Here is a 20977-nt window from a genome sequence, read left to right on the forward strand (position 1 = left end):
CCACCCCAGTTTCTTCTGCCAGCTCTGCATCCCTGGTGGGACAATGGTGATTTTCAGGTTTCCTTTAAGATAGGAACTGGTCTCCAGCGAGGCACGGAAGGACAGTGATGTGGTAACTATGATGGCAAGGTGATGTGCGATAGGTACCCAGCTGTATCCATACAGCTCAGGCATAGGTGCTGAGCTGCTTCTCCACCCTTCCTTTCTGCTGTCCCCTCCACACATTCCTTGTGGTTGAAATTTCCACTACTGACACCCCCTTACCACCTCTCTACACAGAAGGGACAGCCCTGCAGCCAGTACACCTTTCAGCATGGTCATTAGGGCAGAGAGGGCTCCTACAGCTTTACCAGCTCACTTTCTGACCCTAGTACCTTCACTCTTCAAAACTTGATCAGTTTTGAGAGATTTGGTTGCCATCATGAATTTCATGGCTTTAAAAGACTGTCTGCTTCATCCAGATGAATATTCAAGTGGACATGATGCTAAAGTTTCTGGCAGGAAAAAAAAACCTACAAAACTTTTCAATTTGTTGTCACTGTCACTTGATATTTCCTATGGGTGGAATAAATGTTTTTCAAATACAGTGATCTAATGTGGAATAAGTTCATCTTCTAAATTACCTTATGACTAAAACTAAGAACCTTACTTGATACGTATGAAAAGCAGTTCCTTTTACACAATACAGTTGTTATTATCTGAATCACTTATCAAACTACAGGGTGCATTAGAATCAAGTCCTCAAAATGGTCTTTACAGATCTTTGCCAAACTTAAACTGTATTGTAGCTGTTTACTGCTATAGGTAAACCTTTCCTACTTTTCTTGTTCAATGTGTACAAGACTCTCTCTGCTGAATTCCTCTTTAAATTAACACATTAAAGGCTCAGTAGAAACTTTTACTATGAAAACAGCGTAAGAAAAACTATATTTAAATTTAACCTATTAGTTATTTTAGCAATTATTTTATTTCAGCAAGTTAATGAGCATTACAAGCACCTCTGAGAAATTAAGCATCCATGCTAGGGGTGGAAGAGCTGATGGACAGAAAATGATCTACCTACATCTAATCTGTGAAAGCCATTTGAGTAATAAACCTGAGACTTTCAACTGCCAGTTTCTTTCTATACTACTTAAATGAGATATTGAGGGAAATTAACTTAAAATAAACAGATCTTACCACAAATTCTAGGGCATTAGAGATGACTACATGAGGATTATAGTTTTAAATCCTCTAATTGATGTCTGGAGTTTTCACAGCTTGTCTTCTAAACTTTTAAATTAAGTTAGATAATCTGAAGATTATCCAAACCCACATTCAACTGTCCCCCTTCATATACTCTTTCATTGTATCTTTCCAGAAGTTTCCAGAAAAAAACCCCAAAGTTTAACAGTGCTTTGCAGTTCTTTAATTATGTGCCAGAGATCTAAGACTTCATTATTTGAAATGAGAGGCAAGTACCGATGCACACAGTTCTTTTCCTCTCATTCCTTATTCTAACACATCAGGAAAGAACTCCTAGCTTAAGGATCTCAAAGGACCCCAGTAGTTGCAGCAGTATTTGAGAGTAGTGCAGAGCATCTTCTTGAGTGCTGTGACAAAGACATTTTTGGCATTATTAACTTCCTTAAAGTTCTGTAAAAATGTATTGTCCAAAAGCCAGAACTGCTCTTTAGGATGTATGTTAACGTGTCTACCGTAGAAGTCACTCAAAATAAAACCAGTTTGCATGACTCAGAGTAATTCAGATTATTTCTAAGCCTGACAGATCACAGATCCCACTACATTAAGTTCTGTTAGTGTCCTGTTTGTCCATATTTAAAGCATGAGAGCAGCATTAACATTACTGAGTAACATTAGAGATACTTGAGAAACTTTCAGCAAAATATAGTATCCCAGTCTATTATCTGGTCTTTTTTATTCCACATAGATGAATCACAGATGGGCCTCTGGGCTATGCTGAATTGGGAAGAAGGAAAGAAACATCACTGTGAACTAGCAGAAAAAATGTTCTTGGCTCAGAACAAAGTTATTCTACGGGGAAAATTGTATTTCTTCAGTGAAAAAAAAAGAAAAAGCATCTTAATAAATGCTCACTGCTATTAGTGTAACTATTAGTAGACTACTATTAGTGTAACATGTAGTATACAAGAATTAGTATAGAGACCGAGAGTATATTTACATAACAGCACCTGTACATTACCTTCAGTATTAACTATTAGCTACAGAAGTGTCATAGTGTATTTGGCATTTGTGTTTTGGTACGGGTTAATTCATAATTGGCAGAACAAGGCCCACATCACAACAAGGACATAGTTTGGCAAGTTTCAGGTTAGTTTGTATTTGACATTTTCTAGTAGCCATTTATTTTTTAGCTTCCCAAGAAACTTCTTCAAAGGATATCATGGGAAAAATGATAAAGATAAAATTAGGCAATAAACTTAATCTTAAAAAAATTAATTACAGTCTTCTGAGAACGTTGCCAGTTCTTTATCCTGCACTGCTGCTCCAAGATTTGTTTGGCTTATAAAGCTTTTGGACATTTTTCTTCTTTTATATTTCATTGGGGAATTGAAAAGGAAAGTGCTCAACTGGTACGGTAGTCTTACGAAATGGTGAAAAATAAGTAATGTTTGGGTTTGCCTAAGAGAAAGTAAAATCGTTTGAGAAGCTGTATTTGAAGTTCATGTCCCTCTATTTCTCCTGCAGCTTTTGCAGTCACCAGGCTTATGTACTTTTTCTAGACTCAGATCAGTTTAAGCCACTGACACACTGCTGCTCTTTCCCATATGCTCCATATGCTCTTTTCATAAATAGGAGATGAGTTACCAGAGAGTTCATTAGCCTTTGCATGTGCTTTATAATCTCCGACTCTCATCCTGTGATGCCAGGAAGTCGAGTTTGGCTACTATCTTATTAAATCTATCTTTTTGTCTATGTTTAAACTAGAGGGAAACCCAAGATGTTACCTATGAAAAATGGAAAGAGAGTCTCTAATTCCTGCTCTAATTAACGTAGAAATAGTAGACTGTTCCCTTCTTCATTTGTCACATATTGACTGTCTTGCAAAGAATCCCATGAGAATGTAGAAGCAAGAAACCAATTAGAGGTTGCCATTAGCCAAAGGATGCTGGGAATTATGCTACTTTTATGTTAAGTATTTACTGAGTGAAGAAAGTACATATTTTCAAGGTGCTAAACTGAAATCACCTCAAATTTGGCTGAGAGTGATATGACAGCTTGATGAGTTACACTAGTAATTGTACTAGTGGTTTTCCCTGAAGATGCCTCTCAGTATCAGTATTTCTGAGGTGTCTCATCATCTACAACTCAAGAAATCCTTTTCAAATTATTCTAAAAGAAAAAGGTTTTGTGTGTGGAGGGTCATTCTAGCTTGAGTATTTTAAACAATTCAATTTTTCTGACACTTGATGACAAATATGTTTCTCTCCCTGGACAGTTTTGAAGGACTGCATGTATTAAGGTGAAATCTTTACACAGTTTTGATTCTGCAACTGGGAAGAAGGATCAGGAGACAATTTTGATACAAGTGTTTTCATGTAACAATGAGGCAGCTGACAATCTCTCCAAAAAAAAGCAGGGAGGACTGGTAAAATTCTGAACACTCTCTGAAGAAAGCAGAAAATAGGAAGGAGTAATGAAAACAGTGACAGTATATGTTATCTTGCTATCAGACTGAATAAAATAAAAATATTACCTTTTGGTGGGAGGTTGACTGCAACCTTACTCAACTGCCTCATTCGCAAGTGGAGTACAACCCTGATATTTCTGTAGCTGAGAATCACTGAGATAGATTTGTAAGTTCATGTAGTCATAAAGAAGATATTTCTGGAAAGTGGTGTACATTTACGGGAGAGGAAACAGGCTTCTCTAAAAAGAAAGTTGTAAAGATGTGAGTTTATCCCTGTTGTATTTAAATGAGGTGTTTACGAACTAGCCACTGTACTGCAGATTAAATGGAGTTTTATTATGGCATCTAAATCTAAGGATCAGTAACTGTCATGGTCAATGGCATGACACTGCTACTAATATGTCAGATTTAATATCAGAATAAACAACCGAATTGCAACACGAGGAGCCGTTACTGATATAGACTATGCTGTAGAAAACCTCTGAATCTAATTCAGGAAGCTATTTAAAAACAATACTATCCTGAGACATAGTCTTGAAACTGCTAAATTTTTTGTAAAATGTATTCTTCAAATAAGATACCATATTTTAAGACCAAAAAAAACCCCACCCCAGACATGAGATAACCATTTTTTCAAAGCCTCCATCAAATAACACACCCAGCAAAGAGAGTTTCCACCACAGAATCCTTCCTCTTTCACCATACATGCATTTTCAGATGAATGCAGATCATTCTTGGGTTTTGGTGAAAAATTTTAACTGTTATAGTAGATGTCCTCATGGAAGACTTGTGGGTGTCCAGTTTCCATCTTCCCCTCCAGAAGTCATTCTATTAATTTCTGATCCAGAAGAAAATCTGAATTATTAAATTAAAACAAATTGTTTCATTTCCTTAGATATATAAAGGTCTACTTTTTGGACTAGACCTCCTGTATTTTACTGGCTAGTAAACTCCTTCCTACAACAAGGAGTAAGATCCTGCCTTCCCCGCTTTGGTGCCTGACTGCCATGTTTCAGCTTGAAACCGTGTCTGAAATTTAGCTGAAATTCATTTCACCATAAATGAAATGGCACACAAAAAACACAGGTGGTGCAAAAATCTAAATAAAGTATATGTTTTTAGCTTGTTATTGGTGACTGAGACACAGCAAGCAGCAATAATGGGTTTGGGGTGACTGATTCCCAGTGTCTTCCTCCTAAGCACACCTTAATACCATGCAGATAACCAGGGACAACCAGTCCACGTTGAGTGGTAACACAGCTATATTGCTATGGCAAGTTTTAAGTGAGGTCACTGATGCAACTACAACGCATGTTGCTATCTACAGCATGGACGTAGCTGAAGCCATTGGAAATGAAACAAGCAATGTTTTGAATGAGTTCCTTCTCTGTGGCAACTAGTAGTGTGTGAGCTGTTCCCTGAAATATGCAGATGGAGAATAAATTACTGTACCTATCAGAAAGGGCTTATTTGAACAGTGTATATATATAGCTTTAAAATTTGCTAGGCAGAAACACTTAAAAATAAGACATCAGTCAGGTTTTGGTTCTGTAATTTAAATAATGAGACCATTTCCTTTAAAAGAAATGCAAAGTAACCTACAGTCAAAGGTCTGGCTTAACAGAAAAATGTTAGATTATCTTCCCATAATTTATTTCCTTCCCTTTTTTTTTGGTGATAGTGGGAGCTAAGCAAATTATTCACCATGAATAATTTAGCCTATGAATTTATAGTTCTATATAAAGTACCTACAAAAAGATTATCTTATCTTCACATTTATTCATTACTTAATATTGTTTGAGGAATATGTTTACTTTATTTTACTATGTCTTGATTATACTTGGTTATGCAGAACAGGTCACTTCTTGTGCAAAGAACAGCAGGGCTATATAGACTTACTTTACATTCTATATAAGGTCTACTTAAGGCTGTGGATTAAAACAGGGTTTAGTAGTGCCAAGATTTTGTGTTGAGCCTTAGAACTGAGATAAATTTCATCCTACAAAGCTGTACAGCTTAAAAAGTATCCGCTCGGACAGGTCCAGACTTCTCTGAGAGAATGAAAGCCATCCAGATGTAGGGCAGCTCTAAGCCCCAACGTGCAAAGGTGCATCAGTGCAGTGCTTTGCTAGGGGCAATGGTCCTACTGTCCTTTCTGGTTTTATTATTTCAGGCACAGTAGCACACGCCACAAAATTCCTATCTAGTTCACATTCCAGAAACGCTCGCACCCCTTGCCTTTCCCAGGTTCTCCAGCAATGTGAGCAAACTTTCTCCAGGCCCTAGGAAGCCTTTGGTGCTTCTGGCATAAGTGGCCACTGAAGATCGAAAGAGGACATGGGCAACCTCAAATTATTACTGATGAGAGTGAAAACTAGGACAGCGGTTCAGGGAGAGGGTTGACTTGATACCAGTGATCTTCCAAAACAAGGGGACACAAGCCACTTCTCTTGCCTGTCTGACAGTCTCTCCAAATCAGACCACAGACTCGGAGGCACACAATCTCTTGGAAAGATTATCATTCATCTGACCGAAGATGAGAGTTTTCATTTTAATATTTTTTTCAGGCTATGAGTTGTTTTGTTCTGATTTTTCCCCCCACTGCCTTCACTTTCCTAAGTGAAACAAGCATCAGATAAAAACTGAGGTTTTTTTCAATTGCCAAACAATGAGTGAGTTTTGCATTAGACATAATTTGTTTACCTGTCCTTACAAGGAATGTCATGTAGATAATCTGCACCCTCAACCAAAATAATCTGGCCAGAATGGATATTTCTACGGCTGTTTCAGATCAAAACATGGGTGCATATTCATATTATATTTGAATGTTTTCTCTCTGGAGCCACGGGCAGAGGTTGCCCACATTAGGTAAAATAATGTAAAATTTAAAGACTTGTGCCTTGGCCTAGTAAAGACAATTTTTTGTCAATTCTGTCTTTCCATGATTTTAGGGGAGATCTATTCTGATTTTCAGTTTTTCTTTCAAATGTATTTGGAGGAAAATTATAACATGCTCTCCCTTTCCACTTCAGGTATACCTTTGGCTTTCAATTTTCAGATTGTGTAACACTTTGTTTTATGATTTACAAGCCTTGTAGCTGCTCTCGGCACTCCGATTTTGCTGTCTATGCCATTGTAATTTTATAGGGCCAACAGCAGGTTTTATTGATGCCCTTGGTGATCTTGTCCCCTCTTTGACCCTTTAAAGCAGCTGCATTTGAAATAAATTAGTACTAGATATTACACAGTACAGGTGAAATAGTTCCTCTCTTCCTCCAGTAGGGAAAAGTTGTATAACTAAGACACGCCACCTTAATAAAATACAGAAGTTAGGAAAAGGTCACTCTAATTACTGAAGTTTAAGTTTTCATTTTATTCCATTACTTCAAAACTGTTATCACATGGTTTTGAATGTCAGATAAGACTTGTGCAAATACTCTGTTCAAAATGGCACTAAATTAAATGTCTTTACAATCTCCTCTTTTTTTCTTTTTTTCAGAGCCAATAGATGCATACTTTGGAAAGAACTGTAAAGCAATGGGATTATTTTCTCCACGAGATTCTGTAGAGCGATTTATATGAAACAATTTTCTGACACATCTTAAAGCATAAAGGAAAAGAACTTTATACTTTAGGAACTGGGAGACTCTTTCATCCTGTTACAGGCTGGTATGCATGCTAGAGGAGCACAGCGGAAAAAAAAAAAGATGACCTTCTGGAGCTGTTGAACGTCCACAGAAGATTTGAAGACTAGTAATCAATGAAGTCTTTTTATAGAGAATAGTGCAATAAGCAAGTGAAAGGGCAACTGCCAGCCACGAAGTACAGGATAGGGACTCAGAGATGAAGAATGACCTGAAGGGTGGGAGTGAAAAGTTAGTGGGAGGAGATGACTCCAGCTAATTTTTGGAAGAGCAAAGCTGGCTATACTCATGACTACTGAGATTACCATATCATCTAATTTAGTCCAGTTTGTCTGGGGTCTGTGTTCTGCCTCTCTGGAGCTGCCAGCAGGCCAATGCTGCAGCAGCCAAATCCCACAATATTCTGAAATAATGGAAAGAAGATGCAGCACAGATGCTGAGAGGCGAACAGCACCAATGGATATTCTTGGCTTCTCTTCTTCATAGAATCATAGAATGGTTTGGGTTGGAAGCGACTTTAAAAGATCACCTAGTCCGACCCCCAAACAAAAGATAAAATTCACCTGGGCTACCCTGATTTCTGCCACAGATGTTATTGGGGTGGAACCAGCAATTCAAAGTCTTTATGGTGTCCCCTTGCATGGGAGGCCTGTAGATGGGAAATGTTCCTTTCTGAATAGGGCTTGTAGGTAGGATTTCTCAGAGAAACCAGATAGATCAAAAACTCAGAGGTCAGAAAGAAAAAAATATTTTACTTTTACTTTGGTTCTTGTTTTAACTAGAAGAGCTGTGGAACATTTCCACCATTACCAGAAATGCTTCAAAGAGCAAGGTATGGACAGATAGACAGATCTGAGGTCAGAGAGATAGGCAATATTAAATCCCAGAGGAGTTTCACCAGGCTGATGCTATTATACAGGAGGAGGAGGACAAGGAAAATTGTCCAGATATTATATTTTTGTATGATAATTCATGTGTGACTCATGCAGGGGAAAGCACATATTTAATATTCAAGCTGCTACTGTAGCAGGAGGGCTCCTAATATGACAATGCACATATTGCACATATGCATTTTCCCTGAGATTAGAGTACTGCATGTTAATGCTGGTGCTCAGAAATGAAGTAGCAGGCAGTTACTTTCAAGTAAGTTAGTGGAAGAATTTACTGCATACTAGCTATTTTCTGCTCATTATCAGCAAAAGTAGGCTAAGATACCCTGTGCTCAGATTATCTGTCTACACTGCAAAATGAAGGAGAGCCACAGAACAAACTCAAGCTGTGGAGCCCTGACTGCCACACTGCTAATATATATAATGAGGTGCTAACCTCATTATGATCATGAGGTAGTAGTAGATACGTGTCAAAGACGTGTAGTAGAAAAATACTTTTAAATTATTCATAATCTATTTACAGCTCTGCATTATATTCTAGGATCCAAATTTAAGAGCTGAGTGAAGTACCTTACAGTATCAGAGACCTAATTCTAAATCGGTATTTGGTTCGATGATTTATTTGATTAACATTAACTTCATATCAGATTATGTCAATGTCAAGCAGCATACCCAAACTGAGTGCCAATGATGACACTGCCTATGTCCTTTACAGAATTTTTTATCAAGGCTATCAAAACCCCCTTTTCAATGATGGTAAATGTTCTCAAAGAGATGAGATGTTCATGCTTTGGCATGAGTGATGCCAAACCCTCTAAGTGATAAACCTCTGCAGTTGTGTGGAAACACGGACATTGAAGCTGGTTTTGAAAGTGTATGATGTTTTTGGTAGGATGAATTACATTGTAGGTCATTTCTGTTATTCAGCTAGAAGTGTTGAAGCATCAAACTGCCAGGCTTGTTCTATGGAAAAGAAAATATCTTATTTAGTAGTAAAGAATGATTACCTCTTGGAGAAATTGCCATTGTCCCCGCTGGTAGTTCAAAGGATTTTGAACTTTTGCCTCCTATTATTAAGTATCTATTTGTGGAGAGATGCCATGCAAGAAAAAAAGCAGTTCCCATTTCTATACCTTACCTAAGCCATGTAAGCAATGTCATTTATCTCCTACTTTTTGTGAAGTTTTTGTATGATCTCTCCTTTGCACACTTGAAACTATTTACTTGGCTAGATGTAAGCTGGTCTTACCTCCCATCCGTCCAAGGCAGGGAATGTCACAATGAATCCAGAGAAATGTCTCCTCACCAGTTTTTATTTTCACCACACATGCCGGTAAAGAAACAGAGAAACTCCAGCCAGGGAACAATAAAAAATCCTTTCATTGACACCAGGGAAATAACACATCTAGAAATGGGCTTTCTACCTCTTCTTCTTGAGGAAACCCCCTTTGAGAAAAGACTCAAGGCCCCTGGGGTTGATTTCCAGGGTCTCTCTTTAGTTGTAAAGTGATGGCAGCTGCTTTTGTAAGAAGGAAGACAGACCCGAAAGGTGTTTCCCTTTTTGCTGCTCTTACTGGAAGTACCTGAAGAGCACTAGGGTGAGGCAGAGGCATAAATGGAGCTTACAGAGATTAGCTGCAGGGACAGCTGTCAGTTCTGAAATTCATAATCTGGCTGTTATAGATGACTTGTATTATGCTGATTGTATCCAACTGGATATTTAAGTATTTTTGAAATGATATCATTTGATTTGGAGTGGTTGGTGGAGACAGAAAACAGACAAGGAGCACATTTCCTTTACTTCCCTGCCACTTTCTCAAGAGCAACTCTTGTCTGATCTCAGTGTTTCTGTGCTCAATCAAATATCCTATTAAGAAACTCTCAAATTATTTCTGTTCACCAGAATGATACTTTTACAAAATCATGTTTAATTATGTGTAGCTAATTCTTTATAAATGCATACTAAAACCCAGAGAAATACTCCACTTTCAGTAATAAAGTACAGGCTATGATATCAGTTCCCTATACAGCAAGTTCCCATAATGGAAATTGGTGTAGGCCTCCAAAAAGGATGTGAAGACAAACCTGAGCATTGCATCTAAAACCACTACACTTAGTGGGAAAAGCAAACCTCTGCTCTATTATACCTCAGTAATGAGTCTCGAGTTGCAGCCTGAATAAAAATGTAGATTCAGATCTGGACCCTGTGACATGGAACATTTCCTGTCACATTGTCTACTTTTTGTTTTTTCTCTTCATAGCTGGTCATCCAGATAGCCAGCTTTTCCCTCTTACCTCATCTGTGTCGGCCATCAAAGCCTACGTATGTTTAAATAACAGATTAAAGAACTTCCTTGAAACATTAACAATTCCCTTCTACCTTTTTTATAAAATCCTGCATTTCTCCAGTGCTATTATTTTTACTATCAGCACTAGAGACACACACTCACGTAAAACAGGATTTTTCATTCATTCTCTCCTTCAGCTTTATTTCACACCTCAAATCATAATCCATTTTGTCTGTGTAAGAATTGTATACTGAATGCTTTTACCTCCAGTTTCCCAGAAGGCTAAAAATATTATATATAGTGTTTTTCAAGCCAGTGAACATTTGCGTTTTCTGGAAATTATTTCAGGAAAGCAGAAAACACCTTAAAGAAGAAGAAATGCTCCCTGATTACAACTGCAGTTCAATCATTTCTTTTTGTTTCTGATGTGACCCTCCTGCTTTCCAGAAAATATTATGAACAGTTACGAGGCGCAGAGCCCTTTTGTCCCTATTTTATTAATCAGCCATATTGTTGTAACACCTAGCGCAGAGAGTGGTGTTGCATTGTGGTAGGTGTTGTACAAGTGATCATTTCTGTCTGGCAGCAGATGAGCTATCAGAGCAAGCACAGCTGTGGCAGAAGTGGCTGTTCCTATGCAAAGAACCCTAATAAAAATGGAAATAAGACAGGCGGAAGATCAGTTTCTTTGTAAGATTGTTCCAGACCGCTCTTCAAAAACCCCATCTGTCTTTAGAAATAAGGCCTTGCATTCATTTTTTATGACAAATAAGAATTGTATAGTATGGGAACAACAGAAACTGAATGCAACTGATGACAGACTAGCAGTGAAATAGGAGGCTACTGCCATATTGCCCATTTAGAGAATGTAATTGCAGGTGGGTACAAATTGTAACTTGATATATGTATCCAGATCTTCTGTTGGTGCTAATCCCTCTGGTCCACTGAAATATGCCTAGCCAGTATGATGTGACAATTAGAAGCTTTAAAGATACTGGATTCCGCATCTACTTTGCCCTTCAAACTGCTGCACTTGTGTAACCGTGTTAACCATGCTCTTCCCTCATTCGGCACTGCTCTGAGAGTTGCACAGTAAGGCTGACCAATAGACGTGGTCAGTCGCACAACAATTTTACATCAGGAAATCTGTGCCTTTGCATGTAAGTTCAATTTTTCTTTGGCAGAAAGAATAGAAGGGGTTTTTTTGTTTGCTTCTTTAGTACTGATTTGCTCTTTTGCTTAACAAATTATCCTATTTTGCAAAGACAGTAACAGAAGCAGAGAGGAGGAAGCAAAAGAATCATACTGGCAACCATGCTAATATAATCCTATGCTGTTAAAAAATGGAGTAATCAATCCCAGGGATAATAGGATGTACGATATATAATGAATGCATGATGCAGTTTGTAAGAATGGATGACAAATAGCATCTTCAGAAACAGGGAAGCAGTTGTCTGTGGCTTAAAATCATTAAGTAGCACAGAAAAACAGAAATATAACCTATCCACAAATTACTCCTTCCCAAGACCTTCGCCTGTTCCCAAACTTGAAGTTAGCAGAGGAGTCGAAGGTGGGTATCGGTGATAGCTGTGATTGCTTTATGCTTCCTGATGACAACCTTCAACTGTATCACATGTATTTATGGGACAGATATTATCAGGACTATGTTTACTATTTGAAATTCTAGATTTGGAACTTGCTTTTAATCGCTCATGTCAGTTTACCCTATTTATAAAGAGTGAGAGGAATATAAGTTGTAAGTTCCCAGATATTTAAAATATCTTTTTTCTTTTAAAACAAAAATCAAATTATACTCACTGACCTCTGCTATTTTTTTCTTCTTATATGTCTTTATTCTGAAAAAGTCCAGTGAGTCCTATGATCAAGCTCTTGATATTAACAGGCAGAATACAGATATTGTTCTGTTACCAAGCTTCATGTCTCATTTGGTAGGATCCAACTGAAACAGTCAGAGGATACTTAAAATATTTTCAGCCAGATCCATGACTTTTTGTAAATGAGGCACATGTGAGGTGCTGTGGGTTTAGATCTGTAGGAACAGAACTGGATTGATAGCTCATTTTATTTGGACCTCTGAGATGGTTACGGCTTTCAGTCACTGCCAATACTGAAACAAGTAACCTAGACATGAAAGGTTGTATCATGGACCATCTGAGCTGCCCAGTTCTTGCAGCCCCTTTATTCTTCACGAATGAAGAATAAAGAAAATTTCAGAATGGGAGTACTTAAACATGTCAAAGAAACCAGCACTTGGGCGTGGGGTTATGTGGGAGACAGCTGGGTGGATTTTGTGGTGCTATGACCGTGTTTAAAAATTCAGCTCGGAAAGAACCAGTGCAAAGACTAAACCTCCTACCCATTGTCATGGTTTCATCTATGTGGTTACATGACTGTGCTGCTAGTACAGCTGCCAGCTGAGCTATTCAAAGGAATAAGTGGTTTCTTTGCAGAGCTCTGTCTGCACTCAGGGTATTTTAAATTAGTGTAGTGTAAACAGTATTTCTTGCTTTCCCTTTCATTTTGTGTTTCTTCCATTTTTTCTTTTCACACCATAGTGTACAGTGCATTGTTCTCCTCTGTGTTTTAGGAATTGTCCTTTTCTTTCCTTTACCCTTTTGTTTATCTCTTATGCTGCAGTATTTTCTCTGTTGTATGCCTATCTCCATATTCTCTCTCTCATGCACCTTGCTCAGCCTCCTCCAAAGCACTGCCTGATTAGAATGGCCGGGAAAGTGCCGGTTTTAGCTGGATCCAAACAGCCATTCAAAAAAGATAAGCTTATTTAGAAGACTGAGCTGTGGAGGCAGTACTGCCATACTGTGGTAGTTTCTTAGACAAATGAAGCATTACGGAGAGTTGCCACCTCAAACGAAACAGAACCTTGCTGGCAATGAATCCGTTATGGGAGACGGACACGGCAACACTCTTCAGAAAATTATAGCTGATATTTTTGCTCACACTTACCTGGCAGGAAAGACTCAAGCCCCATTCCCTGACTGCAGAGCTATTCCAGCTGCTGAATGCTCCACCTGAAGTCCTTCGTCTCCTCACTTTAATTAATGAATACAGAGGCTGGCAGCCTGGCCGACGTGGAGAGTCAGCGCTACTCCAGCCACCCTAATTCAGTGCGGTGAGGTGGGAATGCACCCAGTTTCCAGAGACTCGCCAAAATCAGACCGCACCGTCTTTTGTACTATCTACAGAACTGACTTCGAGAGTACCAGAAAACGGTTCATGTCTCTCTTGCTAACCAAACATTTTAAAGGCTTTTCATTTCCTATTTCACAGAAGTTCAACACATTAAATTTAAAAAATGAAACAAATGAAAAAGTGTATCTTTAAAAAGTCACATTAGCTATGTGGTCAATTGCTTTTCCACTTCAAAAATCAGTGCGTGGGGTTCACAGATCCCATGCCTTAGACCACTGAACAAAGAAAAGTTTACAATTTTCTGGATTAAACCCTTCGCTGCAGTTCAAGCAACCACATCCCTGTACAAAGCACTTGGAGGAAATAATATCAATACCCTCTTGCTCTGAAAAGGGGAAAAAGCTTTTCTTAAAAGCTGTAAATGTCAGGGGAATAATTGATTCCTGAAGTGAGTAACCCTGGAAATTCATGTAAAATGCCAGTAGTGGAAAAATTAAGCAATGGAAAGTAGGATGGCCTAAAAGTGAGGCCCAGGCAGTTTAAGATGCATCTGTATTGCCTTTCGAGTTCAGCTGGGGAGCTGGCCAGGAAGCTGCTGCACTGGGAAATAATGATGAGGTCCATAAAAGGGATGGAAAATGTATAGACGACTGTTGCTGTAGGTGTTACAGACTTCCAAAGGACCTTGCTAGTGGGCCTCACTGTGAGAAAGTGGCAGTTTTGGCAGAGTGATGAGGGATAGCTATGCCACAAGAGAATGCACTGGGATAAGAAGTCTGACTGCATGAATAAAGGCATTATGTAAAGCATATGATAACTTCACAGTGGAAGATACTATTTAAAATTACTTCAATATCTCCTCGTAGAAGCAGTGGTCTCAATGATATCCTCGTATTCCCTCCACCTGACACTGAGAGGGTAATGAAACTTCACAAATACGATGTTACAAGTGTCTCATCACCCGTATCTCTTTTTTTCCATGCATTGGGCAGACAATCACTTATTTGTGTGCACATGAGCCTATGTGACAAGGTGAACATAACCCTTGCTTTAGGTATAACTCCAATATCACCACTTTCTAGTTAAGAATGACATGTGCAGCAAGTGTCCTGCTGCAAACACGACACACATCATTGTCCCGTGTGCTTACAGTTTTCAGTATTCTCTGAAAATACCTAATAAAATAACCAGGTATAAAATGAAATCTTACCTATAACTTTTCCTAGGAATAGTGCCTTTGGGGAATTGAACTGAATGTCAGATGCTGTTGGCAGGCTGTAACTTGTCGGAGGGTAGTGATCAAGCTGGGGAAAGATAAAAGAAATTATGAGTATTTTGAACCGATCTGCCTTCTTACAGTGCTATTGAATCAAGTTTACTTTATAGAGTTTATGCCACTACTTACAACTCTGTCTGATATGCTCTGCTTTCATTTTGATAAAGGCAAAATAACAGTTAATACCCTTCTTTCCATATCTGCCATCTCCACAGTTCCCAAGGCCTGGAAAATACCTATACTGGAGATTTGTTTGTTCTGATTGCTGTAGGATCACTTCAGCTTTTGCTTGTGTGCTTCAATATAATTGCTAAAAATAACAACAGCATCAACACCAACAATAAAACAGCTTATTATTTTAATAAAAGATTTCCATTTGGGACCTATGTTAGTGCTAAAGCTAGATTTACATAGCTGAGAACTTGAGACTAATGCAGGTATTGGGCATTCTCCTTTTCTCTCAGAAAAGTCATAAATGAATAAGACATACTTTTTTGCACTTCATGTTTATTATTTTCTTGTTAAAAATGTTGTTCAATTTAATTGTGATGGCACCTAGTGAAACCTACAAAATAAATTCAAGAGTAATCAACTTAGATAAATAGTTTAATATATAGGAAACTCATATTCTCCCCCATATGACATAACAATCACATTATATTAGCATATTTTTTCCTGTTTTTTAACTATTCAACAGAAAAATGTGAAGAGAGGAATAAAATAAATTGCCTATGCTTAGTAATAGTACTATTAAGACAGTTCAATACAGCTCAATAGAGTTTTGATGTTCACATTTCATAAAGGTAATTGGGGTGAATTTTTATCTTGGCTGTTTTATTTATTTTCTTGGCTTTATGTGTTTATTACACAGGCTTAAAGAGGGCAGAACAATGATTATTTATTTTATTCTGGCCTTACCTTGGCACAAAACAGGATAGAAACTCATATATGTCATTTAAGACTTTGCAGGGTATAATAGACTGCAGAAGTAATTGTGGAGGAACCGCAACACTAAAGGGCATACAACTTTTTCACATATCTTTCTGCCATATTATAATTTCTAATTTCAAAATATTATTCTCTTGGATTAGTTTGCTTTAATGATACTGCAAATGTTCAATTGAGTGGTCAAAAGTAAATGAATGTCAGGTAGCATACAACTGAAGGGCTAAATCCCCTGATACCCTGGAATACTGTGAGCTCATGTCCTTAGAAAGCCTACTGATGTCATACCCATGAATCTGCAGAGGCAATCATCTCAAAAAACTATAATGACTGGAAAAGAGGGGTCCTGTCTTTCTTATACTGCCCCATAAAACCTCAACAAGAGATGTGTATATACATAACAGAGAGGGAAAATGTTCTCTGCAGATGACAAAAGAGGTCTAGCAAATATTCATGTTCAGAAATGATTTCTAATTGATCATAACTAGTTTTCACACTGATTAGTTAAAATTTGGCCACGAATGTTTATTAGCATGACTACTGGCTATCTCCCAATTTTAAACTGTAGACTTTTGAGCTAAATATATGGAAAAACATAGTTCCATCTTTTTACTCAGAAACTAAGACGTTTCAGTTTGTTCAGAATATTTTGAACAGCTTCTCTCAGATTTTTAATAAATAGCAGAAATACATATTTTACCTGAAATTAGAGTTACATAATTTCAAATAAAAAAGACTTATTCTTGAAATGGTGCAGCCAAACAAATATAAAGAGCTAAAATACAAAACAGTTCTCAACCTTAACCACAGCAGGTCCTACTAAGTACAAACTCCAGTTAAGTGCTTGCTATTGTTTTCCCTGCTGGAATGAAAATCAGTGTTCCAGCATCCAACATCACAAGTGTCAGACCTGTTGTCAATGGGAGCTGCAGACATATCAGGTGAAAAAAATATTCCCTTCTTATTTCAGAAGACGAATGGGAACGGCTCAGACCTCAGAGTTGTCATGGTATTTGCCAGTATGGTTATTAAAATGAAGGTATAGACTTTAGAGAGGCATATCAGGAAAAGATTGGTTAAAAGACTGATGCACAAAACCCTGATCCTCCAGCCTCTCATATGCCAAGACTTGAACCTCATGTAACTTCTTTGCCTGCAGTGGAATTATTTCTGATGCATTCTGATTGCACAGGATTCATCTTCTAGGTTCTCCTTTTATTTGTATGACTTAAAATATACTGAAGCATCTCTGATAAAAGAAACTGGCATACTACTGTGTACATTGGTATTTGTCAACATCATCAGCATTTAAGTTCTTCCTTTTCCAAAATCAATCTGGAGCAATGTTTAAATATTTCTTTTTATTGTAACTTGGAATCTGAGCACTGGGGTTGATCGGATCATCACTAATCTGATAAGATACTAATAAATTATAATAATTATTATGAATCTACCAATCCATTTATCAATGTATCAAGGTATTGTGGGTATCCTAGAGCCGTAGCCATGGTCCAGAGTAACTATTAGGAACAAGTAATAAAAAGTCATCCCTGCCTAACATACAGGCTGTCCCTACCTGAGAATGCTAATTGTGTCTGCAGGACATACCTGAAAACGAAAAGCCAATTTAAATGATGAATCACTGTGAGCATTTACATGCACAAATACAGAATATCAAATCCTGCCAGCTGTGGTGTGGTAAAACTCCCTTTGTCTTCGGTTAGTGTTCAGGATGTGGAAAGGCTGGTCCTTAATGGATTAATAGAGAATTAATATATTAGCTAAGTAAAGCTATAGTTTGTTTCTTTGCAATACAGGTTCCCTGCAAGAATACCAGGCTGCCTTCTGCCTGCACAGTACAACAGCATTGAGGTATAGGTTTTTATTTTTAAGGTGCTCTATACTTTGGGCCCAGAATATCTAATATATCACCCCATCACCCAAAGCTTAGGTTTTGTAGTTCAGGTAATCAAACATGCTGTATTTGCTAAGCAGCTCTTCTGAGGCTATGGTGGAAAATCCTTCAGGAATCAAAGAGCAATGCAAACCTCACCCTGTTCTGCCAGACACAATTCTCCAACTTTGCCTTTCCTGGCAAAAATGCATAATGGCACTCACATTTAAAATAAGTAAAAATATACCATTACGCTATGACAACGATCCCAAAATAATGATACTGTATTTCACCAAATCCTCAAACTGGTGTGTGGTCATAGGCTGCCCATCTCTGGAAATGGGGGTGGTACCAGTGCTGTGGCAGGGAGCAGAGGACAGGGAACGAGCACTCTTGCCCTCTCCCCCTGTGCCCGTTTTTTCCGATTCCTCTGGGAAGCCCCTGCACAAGCACAGCACAGAGGCAGAGGCAGACCCACATGCACACCTGCACACTGGAGTCCTCCAGTGGGACTTTGGTGGCAAAGCTCAAAGAGAGAGGCTGCAGCAGGGCCTGCCGGCGGTGAAACCATGCAGCTTTCTGGTGCAGCCAAAAAGGAGTCAAAGATATGAGCAGGTGTGCTCCCTCTTCCCCCCACCTTGGAACAATTTAGTTAGTGGTGATCTCGGCCAGATTAAAACAACCAAATCCTTCCAGTGACCTCGTCTGCCCTTGGGACGTCAGCATGGCAGAGCATACCATCATGGTGCAGAGGCGAAAGATCCTGCCGCGCGTGGGAGCCAGGGATGGTAACAAGGAGACTAATGCTGTGTTACGTTGAAGGCTCTAACAGATACAGCCAGTTTACTGCTTAGGGGTATTAGTTTAAAGTGATCTCTTGTACTGAATCGGTAACTGAATTGGTAACTCACATACATTTTCCAGATCTCATTGAAGTCAAGGAAATGGGTTCAGCTATGAATTGTTTTAAGGGTTTAATGACTCCATTTGAAGTTTTAGGTTCTTTTGATTCCTGGTTGAAATAAATCTCCATTTAAAAACTGTTGATACTGATTTTCTGGCCTTGCCATCAACAGGGGCAAGCATTTCTGACTAGCGATAGAGCCAGCTACAGCTCCGTTGCCAGCTCCAGCATCTCCTGCCCCATGGGGGACGCCTGCGTTGCCTTCCACAGCCAGCCTCCAGCTACGCCCTTCTCTAGTCCTGGCACCTGAAATGAAATGGTGCACCACAAGGCAACAGTGAGGGAACAGTGAGATTTCTGTCCGCTTGCGTTTATTGCTTGTCTTTGTTCTAAACTAGCATTATCTAAGAAAATAAAACTTTTTTTTAGAGGCACTTCGCGAGGATTTCTTTTTTACATCAGCGAGTTAAAGGACCAAACTGAATTCTTTCCAAAGTTGTATGTGACTGCCATCCAGTGGGTACTCAAGTGTAAGCAGTTGGAACTGAGCAGCCTGCAGTCTTTGTATGAAATACTAGGCTATCAATTTAATGTAAGACACACCATAAAAAAGGAATTACTAGCATCAAATGATATTTGAAAAAAGATACTACATTATTTAATGAAAATTAAATAGAACCTCTGCATACACAGAGGTTGATGTCATGAATTTGTATTAAATTACAGTTTTTAAATTATATTTAAGATTTTTCATTACAGCTACTTTTCTTTAAAAACTCATTAATTTCGGTTGAGCTTAATATAAACAGACAGTGTGGCTTTGAGCACTACACAGACGAAAGTAGATGGCAGTTTCTGAGGAACTTGCAGTTTCAGTTCTCAAGTCACGTCGCACCAGGCAGACTGTCTTTATCTGAAGTTGCTGGGATTTAAGCAAAAGTTCAATAAAATGCTATTTCTTTTAAATTACTGTTCACTTAGATAATAAAACTAATCTTGACAGGAGTCCCAAGATTAACAGACATATCAATCTAAGGACAAATATAATGCCTACATCACCTTAGTAGTCTCGGAAAAAAAAAAAGAAAAAGATATATATAAAAGGTATATATCCATATGCACAATTATATTCACCCTGTGGATATATCTACATCTGTATCACTGTCAATCCAGTCTGTGTTTGTGTACTGCTATAAAGCTAACGTTTTTCTTTATGCTGAAGACATTTTATAAAAAAATGTTCAAAATACTATGGAATAATAATGCTGTAAGGCTTAATCTTGCACCATCTGAAGTCAATACAGCTTTGCTATTGACTTCAGTAATAGCAGGATAAAGAAAGGGATGTGTTATCATCATGACCAATGTAATATTTCTCTCCTGCATTATTATAATGATTTATCACTTGTATTAAAAAGCTTCTCAGTCCTGGACAAGAGCTTTTTGTGCTAAGTACTATAATATTGCATAACAAAAAGAAGGTTCCTCCTCCAGTTTTAAATGCCTACAAATTTAGAATAGACTAAGCATGACAGTCCAAGAAAATAACAAGATGGTGGGCAGGTGTTTAGATGGAGCTCCTCCCAAGCATGGTAGTAATTTAGGAGAAAGCAGGAAGGTGACTATGAAAATAAAATAGAAGATATTATTTGTCTTTCAGGGATGACTGAAATCTGACCTCTTAATGGTGAAACAGAGATGAATATTCCCCTGCTGAAAGGTTAGGAAAAACCTTACAAACAATATTTTAAATATTGTGATATTTGAAAACATTTTATCTTTTTAATGCAACAGAAAAGGAGCAGATTCAGGTGGCAATTATGTAATTCCTTAGGATCACCGAAGACAATTTTACTGCAATTCAGCTCCTTCCTTAGTGTGGCACTAGTACTTCGCTGATCTTTTTCTGCCAGGTCCTTGACCCAGGTTATTGTGGATCGGATCAGAGCCAGAGCAGGGACAAGCCAGAGGCTGTAAATGAATAGTGGATCCAGAGAAGAAGGCAGGACCATAAACCCAGCATTTTTTGCTGGCTTAGACTGTCACAGACCTGCAGCCTCACTGCTCATCTGGAACACAGGAGGAGGCATATACCTCACCAGCATGATATAAGGCAAATTTAAGGTTTGCATTGTGCTTTGAGCTCTTCAAATGAAATTTCTATAGAGGTATAGTTAATACTGTTTTAGGAACCACTCCAAATCTGTGTTGCTGATTTAAAGCACAGATTTAGACTTTTGCAGGTTTTTTTAATAAATGTCAACTGCAGTCTTTTATGATAAAGTCTCTTTTTTGCAGGGATTTAAATTAGAA

General features: G+C 38.2%; 1 protein-coding gene across 1 annotated transcript in view; it reads right to left on the reverse strand.

Annotated features, from left to right (window-relative positions):
* CNTNAP2 (contactin associated protein 2) overlaps nt 1–20977 on the reverse strand; it is a 1193181-nt gene that overhangs the window by 54180 nt on the left and 1118024 nt on the right. Inside the window, exon 21 of the mRNA XM_072853401.1 lies at nt 14856–14949. Coding sequence (XP_072709502.1) covers nt 14856–14949 — 94 coding nt within the window. The remainder of the gene's footprint in view (nt 1–14855; nt 14950–20977) is intronic.

The sequence above is a fragment of the Ciconia boyciana genome, chromosome 2 (genome assembly GCF_034638445.1).
Source record: "Ciconia boyciana chromosome 2, ASM3463844v1, whole genome shotgun sequence".
Lineage (NCBI taxonomy): Eukaryota > Metazoa > Chordata > Aves > Ciconiiformes > Ciconiidae > Ciconia > Ciconia boyciana.